Consider the following 15,626-nt stretch of genomic DNA (forward strand, 5'->3'; position numbering starts at 1 on the left):
TTCAACAATATAAATATCAAATTATAGTTGTGCATTTGTAATAAATGATGAGTTTTTGTTTCTAACCTGTAATTAATTTACTGAATAATTAAAGTGTTCAAATTTTGTAATAACCTAATAGAATAGACTTAAATTGTGTTTTTTAATAAATCAGTATTATATTGACACCATTATTATGTTACATGTAAAAATGTTTACATACATGGTTATCGAATACCTTGAAAAAATAGCAAAAATATGTAATTCAAAGTGTTTAACAATTTTTAAATGCTAGCAAATAAAATTAATAAATTATATGTACATTTTATATTTCATGTAGTACTGTATAACATTTGAATTCATGGATAATGTAAAAATAATGTACCATCACGAAAGAACTAACAATTTAAATTTAAAAACATGAACATTGCTTACAAATTAATATTTTTTCAATTAACTTTATAATTGATGTCCGACTACCTCAAAGTTTATAGATCTATAAATACTTCCATTTACTTTTTTAGTTTTCTATAATTTTAAGAATTGCAAAATAATGTTCCAATCTCAGAAATAAATTTAAAAATGTAGACAATTTCCAAAACAACTTTGTATTACAATTTTACATGAAAAAATTATTCTAATAAATCAAACAAATAAATATTTTTATAATTAATAATTTGTACAATACATTTTATGTAGTATAGTGAATAAACCACTAAAAAAGATTATCCAGATTTTTAAAATGTTACAAAATATAATATGTGTTTAATATTTCATAGGAATAATTCATATAAAATTTAAAGTGCTACTGGTAAATTTATGATAATAAATACATTACTTATTTGAATAATATGCAGAAATGTCGCAAATCAGACTTATAATTAGATAAACTGATACAGTTCATCTTTAAAATATATTTTTCAAAACTTTTATAATTCATCATGTTCTAGGGATTCTTCTTTATCTTCTTCTTCATCTACTTGTTGATCACCAACAGATTCTTCATCATCATAACTTACTTTTTCATCTAAAGGAATGCCTAATGATTGTCTCATTAAAGCTTCAACACTTTCAGCAAAGTCTGCAGACTCTTGGAGCATGAATCCTGACCGCAATGTTGCTATAAAATAAAAATGAATACTTAATAATTTTTTTGAAAGAAAAGAAGTAATGATTTTTTATCATTATTTTTGGTAAATTAAAACAATTTTAAAAATATTTAACTGATGTAAGACAAAAAATGGTACTTATCAGTTATCGCGACTACCTAGCGAGACAAATTGAATTGTGGTTATTATTACCGTCCGTATAAATTTTTTGATTTTCTTTTTAGGAACTTAATAACGTAAGCTACTTAAGAACAATGGTACAATCAGAGTTTGTCGTTCAGGCTTAGTTTTGATGTTACGGTCTTTGGAAGTTAACAACTTGGCGTTTTTAACACATCATTCTAGTCTACTCAGTACATTAAGAATATTGATGTTTTATTTTTTCACTATAAAATATGAGTAATATAAGTATTTATTAAAGTGACTTTCTTGGTCTGCCAGTTGACCAAAAAAGTAAATTTAACCTTATTAGTTTAAATAAAACAAGCACAAGAGAGTATACTGTTTGGGCGAGGGTTTATTCAACTAAATTGTAATAATCAACTCAATAATGGTTTAACACTAATTGCGTTGGCAAATGGCAAGTAAAACATCATGTTACTCATTTTACTTAACTAAAAGAAATCCCCACACCAATGCTAATAATAACCACCAGTCACTAGGTAGTTATGATAACCAATAAATACCAAAAAAATTAATCACCTGTTCTAAACAACATAACTGCAATATCTTTTGCTTTTTGGTCTTCAGGATCATCTTTTACTCTTCGTAACAAATCCTTTATAAGAGGATGGCGTGGATTTATTTCAAGGGATTTACGTTGCTTTAAATAAAATTCTCTTTGAGGATCATCAGCTTTTTGGTGAGCATTAGATAAGGCTAACCTTTCCATATTACCAGTCCAACCAAACATTCCAGCAACAAGAGCACATGGAGATTCAGCTAAACGATCAGATACAACCGCTTTTGAAATCTAAACAATAAAATTAAAATTAATATTACAAAACCAGTAGATATATTATAAATTAAATTACTTGATCTTTAAGAGCATTTTCGCCAAACCATTTTGTAAGTGGTTCAAATTGAACTTTCAATTCTTCTGCCTTTTCTTTATTTTCAGTGAGAGACACACCCTCTTTAGCTACATTTTGAAACTTTTTACCTTCAAATTCAGGAATAGCAGACAATGTGTATTCATCTACAGCTTCAATTAGATACAGAACTTCATATCCTTTACGAATAATGCCTTCAACAAAAGGAGAACGTTCAAGTTCTGCTTTGCTAGAACCGGCAATATAATAAATATGCTCTTGTTTTTCACTCATGCGTTTAACATAATCTGCTAATGATGTTGGAGTTTCTTCAACAGATGATTGGAATCGCAACAACTTGGCAAGACGGGCTCTATTAGATGGATCTTCAATAATGCCCAATTTTATGCTATAAAATTGATGAAAATTAGAATAATTCTTACTTGAAAATAATATCATAATTACTTACTTTGTAGAATATTCAGCCCAGAATGTCTTGTATGATTCAGCATCCAACTTTTTAAGCATATCAAGAGCTTTACGAATAAGTTTTTTTTTGATGATTTTAAGTAACTTATGTTGTTGTAAAACTTCACGTGAAACATTCAGCGGTAAATCATCTGAATCTACAATTCCTTGAAGGAAACTTAAATATTTTGGCAATAAATCGGTAAATTCATCTGTTATAAATACTCTTCTAACATAAAGCTTAATGTTGTCCGTAACTGTACCATATTTGTTAAAGGTATCTGATGGTTGAGCAGACGGAACATAAAGCAAGGATTTAAATGATACTTCACCTTCAGCATTAAAATGTGTATAAGTTAATGGATCCTTTGTATCTTTAGTTAGTGCTTTATAAAATTCATTATACTCATTTGCTTCTACATCATCAGGTTTTCGTGTCCATATAGGTTTATGGTTATTAAGGATTTCCCAATCCCAAACAGTCTTATCTACTTTTTTGGTTTTTGGTGTTTCTTCTTTAGCATCTTCTACTGCTGCATCATCATCCTCTGATGTCTCTTTTTCTGGCTGCTCGTCTTCTTCAATAGGTTCTTCTACAGATTCAGTTGTGCTTGACCATAAATAGATAGGAAAGTTGATAAATTGAGAGTATTTTTTGACTAAAGTTTTCAGAGTATTTATTTCTAAATTATCAAGGGCTTCCTCTTTCAGTTGTAAACTAAACAATAAATAAAAAAAATAAAAACTGTAATTAATAGAATCTTTATTAATTTTAACAAACCTAATTTGTGTTCCTCTCTTAAGTGTTGGTCCTCTGGGGTCTTCAACAATAGAAAAACTGTTGGCGTCTGATTCCCATATATATTGTTTATCATCATTGTGCTTAGTGGTAACCAATACTTTGTCAGCAACAAGAAAAGCAGAATAAAATCCAACACCAAATTGTCCAATCATGTCATTCATATTCTTATCTTGACCATCTCCGGAGTTTAAATTACTTAAAAACTCAGCAGTACCAGATTTAGCTATGGTGCCCAGATTTTTTACCAGATCTTCACGAGTCATACCAATTCCTGTATCAGTAATATGCAACATACCAGACTCTTTGTTCACCTAATTTACAATATAATTATTAAAGACATAATATCTAATGAACTTTAATAAGACATATTATATCTATTTTTCAATTTGCAAGAGATAAATAAAAATTGATGAAAACAAATCAGTATTAATATAATTTCATTTGTTATACCAGTAAAGCAGGAATGTAACTTCTTCACAGCTAGAAACTCAATTAGACAAAAAATAACAAAGTTATAGAATGTTTAATTAAAATTAATAAGCTTTGAAATATTTTAAAAATATAAATTATTTTTGAAATAGTATAAGAGAAAATCATTATTTTAATTAGATGGTTAAATTTTAATCTATACTCAAAAAATGGAGTCAATAAAGCTGAATAAAAGAAATCTAACATATTAATCACTGGTGTTAATATAGATCTTCACACTAAAAATTAAATTAAAGATAATCAATATTATACATTACCTTAATTCTGATAGAAAGTTCATTAGTTGCATCTAATAGGCTACTATCAGACAATGCTAATAATCTTATTTTATCTAAAGCATCCGAAGCATTTGAAATAAGTTCTCTTAAATAAATCTAAAAACAACAATTAAATATAATTTTACATTTATCAAAATTAAGTAAAAATAATAATTACTTCTTTATTTCTATATAAAGAGTTAATAATAAGTTTCATCATTCGATTAACTTCAGCTTGGAAAGTAAATTTCTCTGCTTGTTCTTTCAGCTCTCGTAACTGTGCAGCATTTAAACCATCTAATTTAATTCGTTCTTCTGCCACTACAGCTGCATTATCATCTGTAATAATATTATACCTTAATTAGATTAAAAGAGTTAATATTATTATAAAGTTTGGTTTAATTTTTTTTTTACAAAATTCTTTATTATGACATCTATTATAGAAATGGACAATTAATAACATGATTAAATTAGTCATAAAATATTAGTTATAATAATTATTATTATATTAGATAATATGTATTTTTTAATTTACTTAACTATCTATCACAATAAAGAATAAACATGTCATTAAATAAAAATATATCTACCTACCTACATAACAGAAAAAAAATATCAGTGGTTTTTTTTTATTTACAACAAGATTATATTATGATTGATTTAACAATATTTACATTAATTTTTATTAAAAAATTAAATAGGTATTAAAAAATAATGCATAATATAATTAAATTGTTATGTAGTTGCGATTAAATAGTAAGAATGATAATAATAATATACAAGTATAATATTTAAATTGATACTAAACCTGTTTTTTTATTTACAAATAAATACAAGTAATTGTGTTGATAATTTTAACTAGGATAAACAACATGAAGGAATGAAGCATCTATTAACACTATTTTTAGATATTATATTTTTTGAGTAATTTATAATTTTATGATTTATATTATTAAATTAATGTTAAGTTGAAAAACTATTACTTTTAAAAATAATATTTTAATAATGTTACAAATTAACCTATACTTATTTAGAAAACTTTTTTCACTAAATTTCTTTAATTAATATCTGCAGCATATTTCTACATTAAACATAAATATGAACTTGTAATAAATTTTACCAGTAACTGCTCCTTCTTTGCTGACTCCTTCAACAGTTGCATCAACTGTAAATGTTTTGAGTATTTCTCCTTCGCCTTCTAGGTCTTCAGCTACACACCGCTCTAAATTTAATAAAAAGTGTTAATAAATTAAAAAAAGAAATCGCCTAAAACTTGACCGATATTATATTATATCCAAAAAAGAAAAACCGTCTTAAGTCAACTTACCAGTCAATGGCGAAAACGCCAAGGCTAAAAACACAAGTATCAGATACTTCAGTTCCAACATGTTGACACGACTTAGGATCAACGTGTAGAAACAAAAACCGATTGTCACCACACGAAGTACCTATGAACCGCTCTTAAATGTCAGTGAACTGTCGATGTCCAATATCGAATAACGTGCACTGTACTCCACAGACTGAAAATAACAACTTTATTATAGGGACATATCGCAGAGTTTTAACTTATAAATCTTAACGCAGACCAATGAGAACGCTACACGAAAATAGAACCGGCCAATCGAGTGCCATTATGTGGCTTTTCTTTAGGAAAACACGAAGTGAAGTTAGTGACGTCATTTTTATCTATGTGTCACACTGATCCAGGATTAACTGACTGCTATGATCCGCTCATAATTAGCGAATGACGGCCATAGGTTTAAAAAAAACAGTTGTTAGCATGCCGGTCGTAAACACAGATAATAGAAATGATAAAATAATCATAACAAATAAGTAAAAACCATTATCTAAGAATCTAAGATATCTTCAAACTATATGTTTATTAATGAACTATCTTAATTTTTTTTTTTATAGTTCGTGGTAACAAAAAATAACTTAATACGTCTTGATCGTCGGTATTACAAAATATATTAATTTAGATTTTTGCATTTTTATTTTGATGAAAAACGGGTGAACCGTTCTCGGTATTAAAAAACAACACTCGCTTAAAGTGTTTGAGATGTTTGGAAAAACATCCCTCGCCCTCCTACGATCGCTGACCCGTGAGTTCCGGTACGTCACATCTGACAGTAAGTTGCTCAACCGACCTTTAATACAGTTAATACTGTCCGAATACCGATCAAATCAAGTCACCCCGGCACAGTACTGTCGTGGTCCCGACGAGATGATGTGGGTCGCCGATACATATTTTCAGTACATACGATCGCAGCGTATATGCCGCGAGCTCAACGAGAAGCATCAGAGGCGAGAAAAAACTGTTCAAGAAACGGCGGATATGATCGGTTTTAGACTACCATCATCAACAACAAATGACAAAGACAATTAAGACGTATAATTTTTTTGTCTGTATATAGATTTTTGAAAACATTAAATGTTAGGAGAATTTTCTGTTTTTTTTTTTTTTTTACTACCTATATTATTACTTTTGATACTAACATTTCTATATTATCTTAATATATATATTTATAAAGACTCGATAAAACCCAGGCCTAAGAGTTAGTTTTATAAACCAGTTTAAATTCAAGTTAGTACTGTTCAAGGATCGTACGGCATTAACGTTAAATGGTAACCAGACACAATTACTGTTGTGGTGTAAGAGTACTTTTCTCTGTAGCGTGCAGATGTTGCGACTCTTATAAAAGTTCAAAACACTTGGTATATCAATGATAATATCAATCGTAGAATTCTGTGGTTCAACTGTCCCGTGTGAATTTGTATTTATTTACTTATATAATTTTTAAAATACATTATCGTCAAATAATTCTTAACAATAATAAAATGATGTTTGAGCTGTTAAGAGAAAAAGAATAAAATATAAATTACTTATGTATACATAAAACCAATATCAAATTTATTTTTAATAAAAAATTCACTTTTGAATATTGACAGTTTGATGTAAATATGCAATACATTACTACACTAATCCAAGGCCTATGATGTCGCCAGATGCTGCATCAAATGTTATATTTGGACGCCGCGACGAATGCTGAGAATATATAAGAAAACAATTACATTCAAAATACAAATGTTCAATATAGTATAGCGTTCAATGCTAAAGAGAAAACTTATCCAAAACAATAGAATTTTACCACCACCACTGTAGTGTGTGGGTTTCAAAAACTTTTTAGTTAAACTAAAACAAGTTCCCTTATTCAAAATTTTACAAATATAACTTTTATGAGTTTTTCTTAAATTGTTATAAAATCAACAGTAAAGAAATCCTTTTCTAATATAACAATTTAAGATAAAGTTTTATCTTAAAACATTATCATTTTTATAACACTTAACCACAATAGGTGGTATTTTGTGAATTATCAACACTTAAAAAAAATTTATTTTTTACATTTATTTTTCAGAAGCTTTATTACAAATACTAATTAATATAAAATTGTTTCCTTAATGTATATATTAAAAATAGGTGTCGTGCAAAACACAAGTTGCAATGTATTTAAAAAAAAAAGTTGTCTTTTTAACATTAAAATTAATTTTCCTAGCAATTTCCATTTAAAATATTTGAATTTTTAGATTCTTTTAAAACATAAAATTACCTCGTACTAAAATAGGAAACTTATATAACAACATATGCCCTTAAATGTTGTGACAAATTAAGCGTTTTCTTATATTCTTCAAAATTAATTATATTACAAAATCATTCTAAGTGAATACACCATAAATTAGGTAGTCAAAATTAAATAACACTTTAATGATAAAACTAACATAAGTTAGTACTTAAATTTAAAGAACATAATTATAATTATATTATTAGTTAAAGAAATAAAAAAAATATCAATCTGCTGCAAACATATGATAATACTTTGAAGTTAAACAATTTATTTTATTTATATTTATTATCAATTTTAAAAGGGATTAAATTTGGGGCCAGGTCCTGACATATTTCTTGGTCCAGAAGGTCTTGGATATCCACCTCCACCCATATTATTTGAAAAAAATGAATTAGGAGGACCAGAGTTGTCATTACGCCGAGAAAATGAGTTGTTTCCAAAAGAATTTCCTCCGCCACCACCACTGTTACCACCACCAAATGAATTGTTTCCAAATCCTCCAAAGTTTCCACCATTTCCTGAGTTTGGTGGTCCCATATCATCCATACTAAAGTTATTACCACCAGAACCTGGACCACCTCCTACTGGTCCATCCATAAATAGTTCAATGTATCTGTGTTGCATGTATGTCTTATCCTATAATTTAGAATGCATAATTTTAATTATCATTTACAAATTATTAATGATTAATTACTAAAGACAATTTTACTTTTGACATAGCTCTCATTGCATCTTCTTTGTTACCAAATTCAACATTTGCTTCTCCAGATGGTCGATTATTGTTATTGAAAAGAATACGTATATCAACAGGTTCCAATGGTTCAAAAAACTAATTTGAAATATTTATCAAAATTGATACAAAAAATATTTGCTTCATAAAAAAAATATAAATATACTAACTGTAGCAATATCATCCTCATTTGCTTTAAAGGGTAATCCTCTCATATGTACAACATATAATGGTCTACTTGGTGGAGCATTCCAGTTATTGCTATTCCATCCTCCTCCACCACTACTGCCGCCCATCATACCTTGGCCACCTCCACCTCCTCTTGGTCCACCCATACTTCTACCACTACTCCATGGATCACCACCATTATCATAACCATTATTTCCAAATGACTTCATATTACGTCCAGTCCTCATAGGCATATCAAAGTACCGTCCACTACCACCACTGCCACCACCACTACTAGCAAAACGATCCATTCGGTCATATGGAGTTTGTCTAGGTCTTCTTTGCAGTGCTTGATTGCGAATTTCTGCTAAACTACTGCGAAATATCTCAATATATCTAAAGAATCATAAAAAATGAGTAATTTATAAAGTGATGATTTTAAAGAAGTATTATTTTAAATCTTAATACAATTGAGATACCTAATAATAAATTGAATATAATATAAATTTTTACTATAGTAGAAATAATTATTAAGGTTTAAATTAATAATAATAATAAAATTAAAAAAACAAACCACAAATAAGGAGGAGCGAAGGATTACCCTCCCGGCCTCCCTTTGTTTAACTACATGTGATTATATTACCCGCCAATTTTTCACCAGGATAATTAATAAAGGAAGACACCCCACCTGTGTCCTATTTTCTCCTTGTGTTTCTGCAGAGCTTTCTCTGCATTCTCTCTGTCTACAAATTGTACAAAAGCTTCCCCCGTACTCCGCCCCGTGAAGTCGGTTGCTATGGTTATACCGTCTGATGTCATCTCCAACCCTGTTGCCCACAATACAACCAATCATAGATAACCCAATCATTAGCACAACCAAAAACACAAAAATTTCAATTAACAAAAGGTAAATATTATTAAATTTTAAAATTTTAAAAATTTGAAGACAAGGCAATTCATTAAGATCATTTTAACTGTTATTAATTTAAACTTGTGATATTTACAAATTAAAACAATTTACTCCTACCTTTTTTTTTTTTTTTGTCAATAAATTAACATTTTGGTTTAATGTTATTAAATATTTTTAATTCCTGCCAATACAATTTTATTTTTAAATAGTAATCTATTCATTTTTAACTGTTCACAAATAGGTTACAAGTAAATATTATTTTATGTTTAGAGGAACATAGTAAATTAGTTATATCTATACAAAACAAAAATTATTTGGTTTAGTATTCAAATGTTTAATTTAAATAAATTATAAGCTTTACCTAGTAAAATTGATGTTAGAAAAAAAAAACTGTTAAACAAATATCACAAAACTGATTTAAAATATAAATCTTATTGAATCACCAAGACAAAGCAAATTTATAAGTAACCCATAAATTAGCAAGAGAAATAAAAAATAAATTTCAATCAATATTGTTATAACATTAAACAGAAAAGAATACCTTGGAAAAATTGTACAATATCATCCTTGGTAGACCCAAAGGGAAGACCTCTTAAGCGAACACAATTATCATCTAGTACACTGTCTAGTGTTGAACCAGTTTTTTTAATAACCCATTCCATTTCTGAACGTTTTGAACGAAATACTAAAAAATAAAAATATAAACATTGTTAAGTTTTATTTTATAACTCATAATCAAAATTTATAATTTAGTTATCATTGACTAAGATATATTATCGCTTTACACAACCCTTAACAATATTATTAAATCATGAACTGGTATTTTATGTGTATCAGTTTTGGAGAAAAGAGTTTTCTTTAACTTAAAGTGTTTTCAGACATCAAATACAATGTAATTAATACTTTAAAGAAAAATTCCAATCATTATCTAGTAATTGAGAAAAACTGACAAAAATTAATGGAGATATCCAGTTTTTGTCCCTCAATAACCTCAAGCCGCAGCTGCAATAGGTGAAGTTAACACATACTGAGTTTACATGCTCTCAAGTATGTTTTTTTATTATTTCAATAATTGTCTAGTTTACATTTTACTAAAATTAACACTGAATATAAGTTTTTGGTTGTAGCTGATTGAAAGAAATAAAATGAATTTAATCTAAAAGGGGTGTAGTCTGAGTGAATAAGACAAAAACTTATCACTGCTTGAAGTTATTGTTATTGAGAGACAGTTAGTTTTTTTTTTTTGTAATTTAGAAAGGTTAATTATGAGTAGAGGTCAGAATAATATTCTTTTGTGTCTAATATGTGATTACGATGCACAAGTTATGTACACTAAAAATAAATTTGAAAAATACTTCAAAAATAACTCAAAATTTTCATTAATAACAATCATGATCGAGTTCATATTTTACGACATTATATTGTGATGTGCAAGTACGAAAATTTTTTTTCAAAGCTAAATTATAATGTATTGTTTACTAAAACAAAAAACAAACAAAATATTTCAGTAAATATATAGAATTGAATCATAATTAATGACCTTTAACAATTAGATTATATATTTTTTTAATATAAAAGCATATTTTGAGAATATAATACTGTAAAAGCATATTTTTTGCATATTTAACTATAGTTTTTAAAGAATAATAGAAAAATATCAATTTTTAAGAAGAATATTAGCATCTTATTTTGGCTATATTAAGAGAATATTATTATATTAATTATTTCAACCTACAGTTATGACTGTTATGAGTTATTAATTTATGAATTAAAATGTCTATTTTGCATTAGAAAACTTTTTTTCATCCCCAGTAGAGTGACTTACAATTTGATTTGATACAATTTAAGTATAAACCATATTTTTAATACAATATCAATCAGCTAAACTAATTATTAAAATAGTATATAATATAATTTGAATTTAACCTTCAATATAACGATTTCCCATATGTTCTCGATCTTTCTTAAGAGCAGCCTTAAGGTCTTCTTCTGATTCCATTTCAACATAAGCTTCACCACTAGGTCTTCCTTCTCTAGCCATAGTCAAATGTACTCCAGCAGTTCCATCTTTAACCTTTGCTTCACCTATATTATAAATAAAATAGATTAGATACATTTATTTTAAATATGTAACTATTACATACATTTAACTAAAACCTCTAAATTGATAATTTAACTTTAAAAATTAGACCAGAATTAATTTAATTGTTAAATAGGATTTATCCAAAGTATCAGTTTAAAAAGTATGTACTTAGTATATATTTAGATTTCATGGTTGTTCTTTTAAATGAAAAGCCATGTTGGTAAATATTTTCAATATATATATTGTATCTTTAGTTTATTGACATTTGATAATACAATATTTAAAAATACATTTTGTCAATAACAGCAAACTTTTAATTATACATGAAATAATGTGACACAGCAACCACGAATAAGTGAATTCCAGACATACAAATCCTCAGAATGGAAGACAAAAAGTTAGCATAAAAATATATATCCAATAATTTCAACACCTATAATGCGAACTGGATATTTTTAATCAGAAATACAGTTCTTTAGTTTATGTTTTGAAACTTTAGATTTTTTTCTAACCCTAAGAAAATTCTTTAAATAATACAGAGTTTACTGTATAATCTACATCACTTTATTAAATATATCTAATTCAAAAAAAAAAAAAAAAAAGAAATAATAAAAAATATTATTCATTACATAAAATTAAAAAAAAAACTAAGTATAAAATGAAGAAAATATTTATTAATACATAATTATTTCTAAAAATAATAAAAAAATTAAAACTTAAACAAGAATAATAAATATTCTATAAGTAGTATGAGTATATCAGTTTGCTTAAGATTTTATACATTGCAGAAATTCTACCACAGAATTATAGATAGAATAACACTATCAACCATGCATTAAAGCTGCAGCTAATCCTCACTGTAAAGAAACTGCGTAATTTACTGATAGTCAGAATGGATACGTAAATTTAACCAGTTTTTGTCTGCAGTTTAATAAACTCTTAATCAAGTTAAATAACTATTATAATTTATTCTTAACATACCCAATATGCTTAAAAATTTGATTATATCATCAGCCGTAGCCGACCATGGTAGGCCACGCATTTTCACAACAAATCCTTCATTAGACTGACTATCGTCTTCATCAGTTTGTTCATTAGATCTTTTTTGATCATCATTCATTTGTGGCTGTGATGATGGTTGTTGTTGTTGTTGCTGCTGTGGCTGCTGTTGCTGTTGTGGTTGTTGCTGCTGTGGTGATTGTTGTTGCTGTTGATTCATTGTATCTATATAATGAATACTAAAAAATAAATTGAAATTAAAACATATGTATAGAAGTTTTAAGTAATTGAAGTATATCAATACAAATCAATAAAAATCTAATACGTAAAAAATTATATAAACAATATACTAACGATATTTACTGTTCTATAACAAACTAAGACCTTAATAATAGTAGATATGTTATTAAATCCAACAAATTTCAAAGCTTATAATTTAAACAATTAAATTTTCATACCTTTTATGTTAATATAACTGCAGTTATTATAATATTTAGTATTTAAAAATGAATTTGATTTGAATTGAAACTATTTACTTTAATTTAAAAAATTATATTAATCATATTTAATAACATCGTATTTGAGAGAAATATATAAAACAATTTAAAAACATAAAACGGTTCATAAGCACACACAGAAAATGTAGTTTACTAACAATGCTAACGAAATTAAACTGTTCAATCTTGAAATCAGTAATTCTTTAAATAAAGTAGAATTTAAAACACATTCGTAAACTGATCAATGGCATTTAACAAATAATAAAACAAAATTAATAAAGAAGAATCAAACATGAATACATTTTAGACAAAATGGCTGTCTCAAGCGTTTACTTATCCAATTTATATAATTTTCTCATCCATGTATTATTGTTTTCATATCCATGACAAACCGCAAACTCAAATTTTTATTCCCAATCCATGTGAAAACAGAAATTTCTTAAAATATTATATTTTTTAAGTTTTTCTGTTGTTTAATTCTAACATTTTTTTAATATATAATAAAATCAGTTTCCTAGTAATTTTGACTTAATTTATATAAGTGCAAGCATAAAAAAATTTATTTAATTTAAAAATAAAAATAAAGTATTGCATCGATTTATATTATTTGTCCTAATTTTAATTTTTATCTAGAATAGAAATGTTTGAAAAATTATATTTTTTTGAAAAATAATTGGTTTATTTTAAAGATTACCAATTCAGTACTTTGTTATTTGGAAACACATTTCGTCTGAAAAGTACCTATTTGCTTAGAAAGTATTTACTAGAAAACGTATGCATTTGAAAATAAAATTATTTTTGAATCCTTTTTAATTGGAAAGGCATTTTCTTGGAAAAATATTACCTCAGAAACGTAGTATTTTTTTGGAATAACAAATGTTATTATGATTTTGAATTATATTATATTAATTGTTATTTATTAGAATAATAAACAAAGCATGCTATAATTTTTTTAATGTGTTAGATATAAACTTCTTATTTTTATACTTACCACAGCTGAAGACAAAACAATCTTGAATTATAATTTTCAAATTTCATTTAAGATTTTTTTATTATTTTAGGTAATTTTCTTGGGGGGGGGGCTGGAGGAGAAGTACTGACACCATGGTAATTTTCTTGGGGACACTTTATCTTTTATGATATTAATTTTAAAAATCATGGGTCGTATATCATTCACCCGTTCATTTGTTAAACTATTTTATCCACTAACCACATACAATCACAATTTACAAATTATTGTTTAAATAATTTTTTACTTTAAAATATGACTTAATTTTTAAAGTATTAGAATCTATACAGATGCACAAAAATTAATTATTTATGATACATTTATTAATAAAAAAACTTAGAATAAAGGATATGGCGTGGTAAGAAATCTCATATTAGAGACACTTAGTGGCTTTACGATAAATAATATTTAAACATTTTAATAATTATTATATTTTATATATTTTATTTGATTCTATCTATTTAACCCTTTACCCTAATATATATAATATATTTATATATGACGACTTGGTCTTTTTAATGTTTTCGTTTTGTGACGACAGTATTTAACATTTTTCCAAATTATTTTTTTCACAAAGTTGTACCAACTACCAAATACTCTTAGTTCTTACGAGTGATCTATTTTTCACAATTTAATTTTATTAGTCATTGCAGGTATACTCGTTTACATATTATGTCGTAAATAAATAGTTGCCGAAATTATAAACTAAAAATTAATGTAATATTTTTAATGATAGTTTTAATATAGAGAAAATACTGAATAGCTCAATTAGGTATATAAATTGCATTATTGAAAAATATTAATACCTACAACTCTTCTTATGGATATACGAATAACACATAAACGTGTTACGAATGTTACGATCTGCCCCGTGCCCGGCAACGAACGCACGCCGATCGTTAATTGATTATTATTGATTATTATTGTTTTATTTATAATTCAGTTTCTAATACTATTTAACAATTGATAAAATTAAGTAAAATACATTTTTTTTCTTCTTTAAAACACAATATGTGTTGATTTAAAAATTTCATTTTAAAAAAGCACAGATTACACACGAGCAAAGCCGGGTAATTCAGCTACCTACTATATATAAAAAAAAAACAGCTAGTCAGTAGTCTAATAGACTAAGTCTATAATGTTTATACTATAGCTATACTGAATATTCTATTATAAGTTTTAACAAAATAAAAAACAAAGCTGACAAACATTAAATTACAGAATAACTATAGGCCCTTTATATATGTATATGAGAATAATTCTATGCAGTAAACACTTGATGAGGTTAGGTTTACTTGGTATAATAATAATATGATATGAAGATATTTTTTGGTAGTAATCATGAACTAAGATATACAGGACTAGACACTGATCGGTGTGCGGGTATGAGGGGTACGGTCAGTAAATGTTACGCCGCTCCTTTAAGTGGATTTGGCGCAATCTATGAGAATAACTTTGCAATTTAATTAAAA

The 15,626-nt window shown here is 26.7% G+C and overlaps 3 protein-coding genes across 3 annotated transcripts; 1 reads left to right on the top strand and 2 right to left on the bottom strand.

Annotated features, from left to right (window-relative positions):
• Positions 1 to 854: 854 nt before the first annotated feature.
• On the bottom strand, positions 855 to 5,650 carry LOC112594566 (endoplasmin homolog). Its single transcript, XM_025339407.1, has 9 exons — positions 5,463 to 5,650; positions 5,256 to 5,357; positions 4,314 to 4,474; positions 4,136 to 4,252; positions 3,369 to 3,700; positions 2,589 to 3,305; positions 2,123 to 2,528; positions 1,791 to 2,061; positions 855 to 1,099 (listed from the first exon to the last, which is right to left on the bottom strand). Exons 1-9 carry the CDS (start codon positions 5,521 to 5,523, stop codon positions 909 to 911), a joined length of 2,358 nt encoding a protein of 785 aa, XP_025195192.1. The 5' UTR covers positions 5,524 to 5,650; the 3' UTR covers positions 855 to 908.
• Positions 5,651 to 6,098: 448 nt separating this feature from the next.
• Positions 6,099 to 6,583, top strand: LOC112594567 (protein FMC1 homolog). Its single transcript, XM_025339408.1, has one exon. It carries the CDS (start codon positions 6,195 to 6,197, stop codon positions 6,519 to 6,521), a length of 327 nt encoding a protein of 108 aa, XP_025195193.1. The 5' UTR covers positions 6,099 to 6,194; the 3' UTR covers positions 6,522 to 6,583.
• A 1,364-nt stretch (positions 6,584 to 7,947) lies between these two features.
• Positions 7,948 to 13,148, bottom strand: LOC112594760 (heterogeneous nuclear ribonucleoprotein H2-like). Its single transcript, XM_025339725.1, has 8 exons — positions 13,107 to 13,148; positions 12,631 to 12,887; positions 11,493 to 11,651; positions 10,108 to 10,251; positions 9,345 to 9,483; positions 8,659 to 9,052; positions 8,468 to 8,587; positions 7,948 to 8,394 (listed from the first exon to the last, which is right to left on the bottom strand). The coding sequence occupies exons 2-8, from the start codon at positions 12,866 to 12,868 to the stop codon at positions 8,053 to 8,055; spliced, it is 1,536 nt and encodes a 511-aa protein (XP_025195510.1). The 5' UTR covers positions 12,869 to 12,887; positions 13,107 to 13,148; the 3' UTR covers positions 7,948 to 8,052.
• Between the last annotated feature and the right edge of the window lie 2,478 nt (positions 13,149 to 15,626).

This window comes from Melanaphis sacchari, unplaced genomic scaffold (genome assembly GCF_002803265.2).
Source record: "Melanaphis sacchari strain LSU unplaced genomic scaffold, SCAv2.0 Contig23_pilon_pilon, whole genome shotgun sequence".
NCBI classification, from domain to species: domain Eukaryota; kingdom Metazoa; phylum Arthropoda; class Insecta; order Hemiptera; family Aphididae; genus Melanaphis; species Melanaphis sacchari.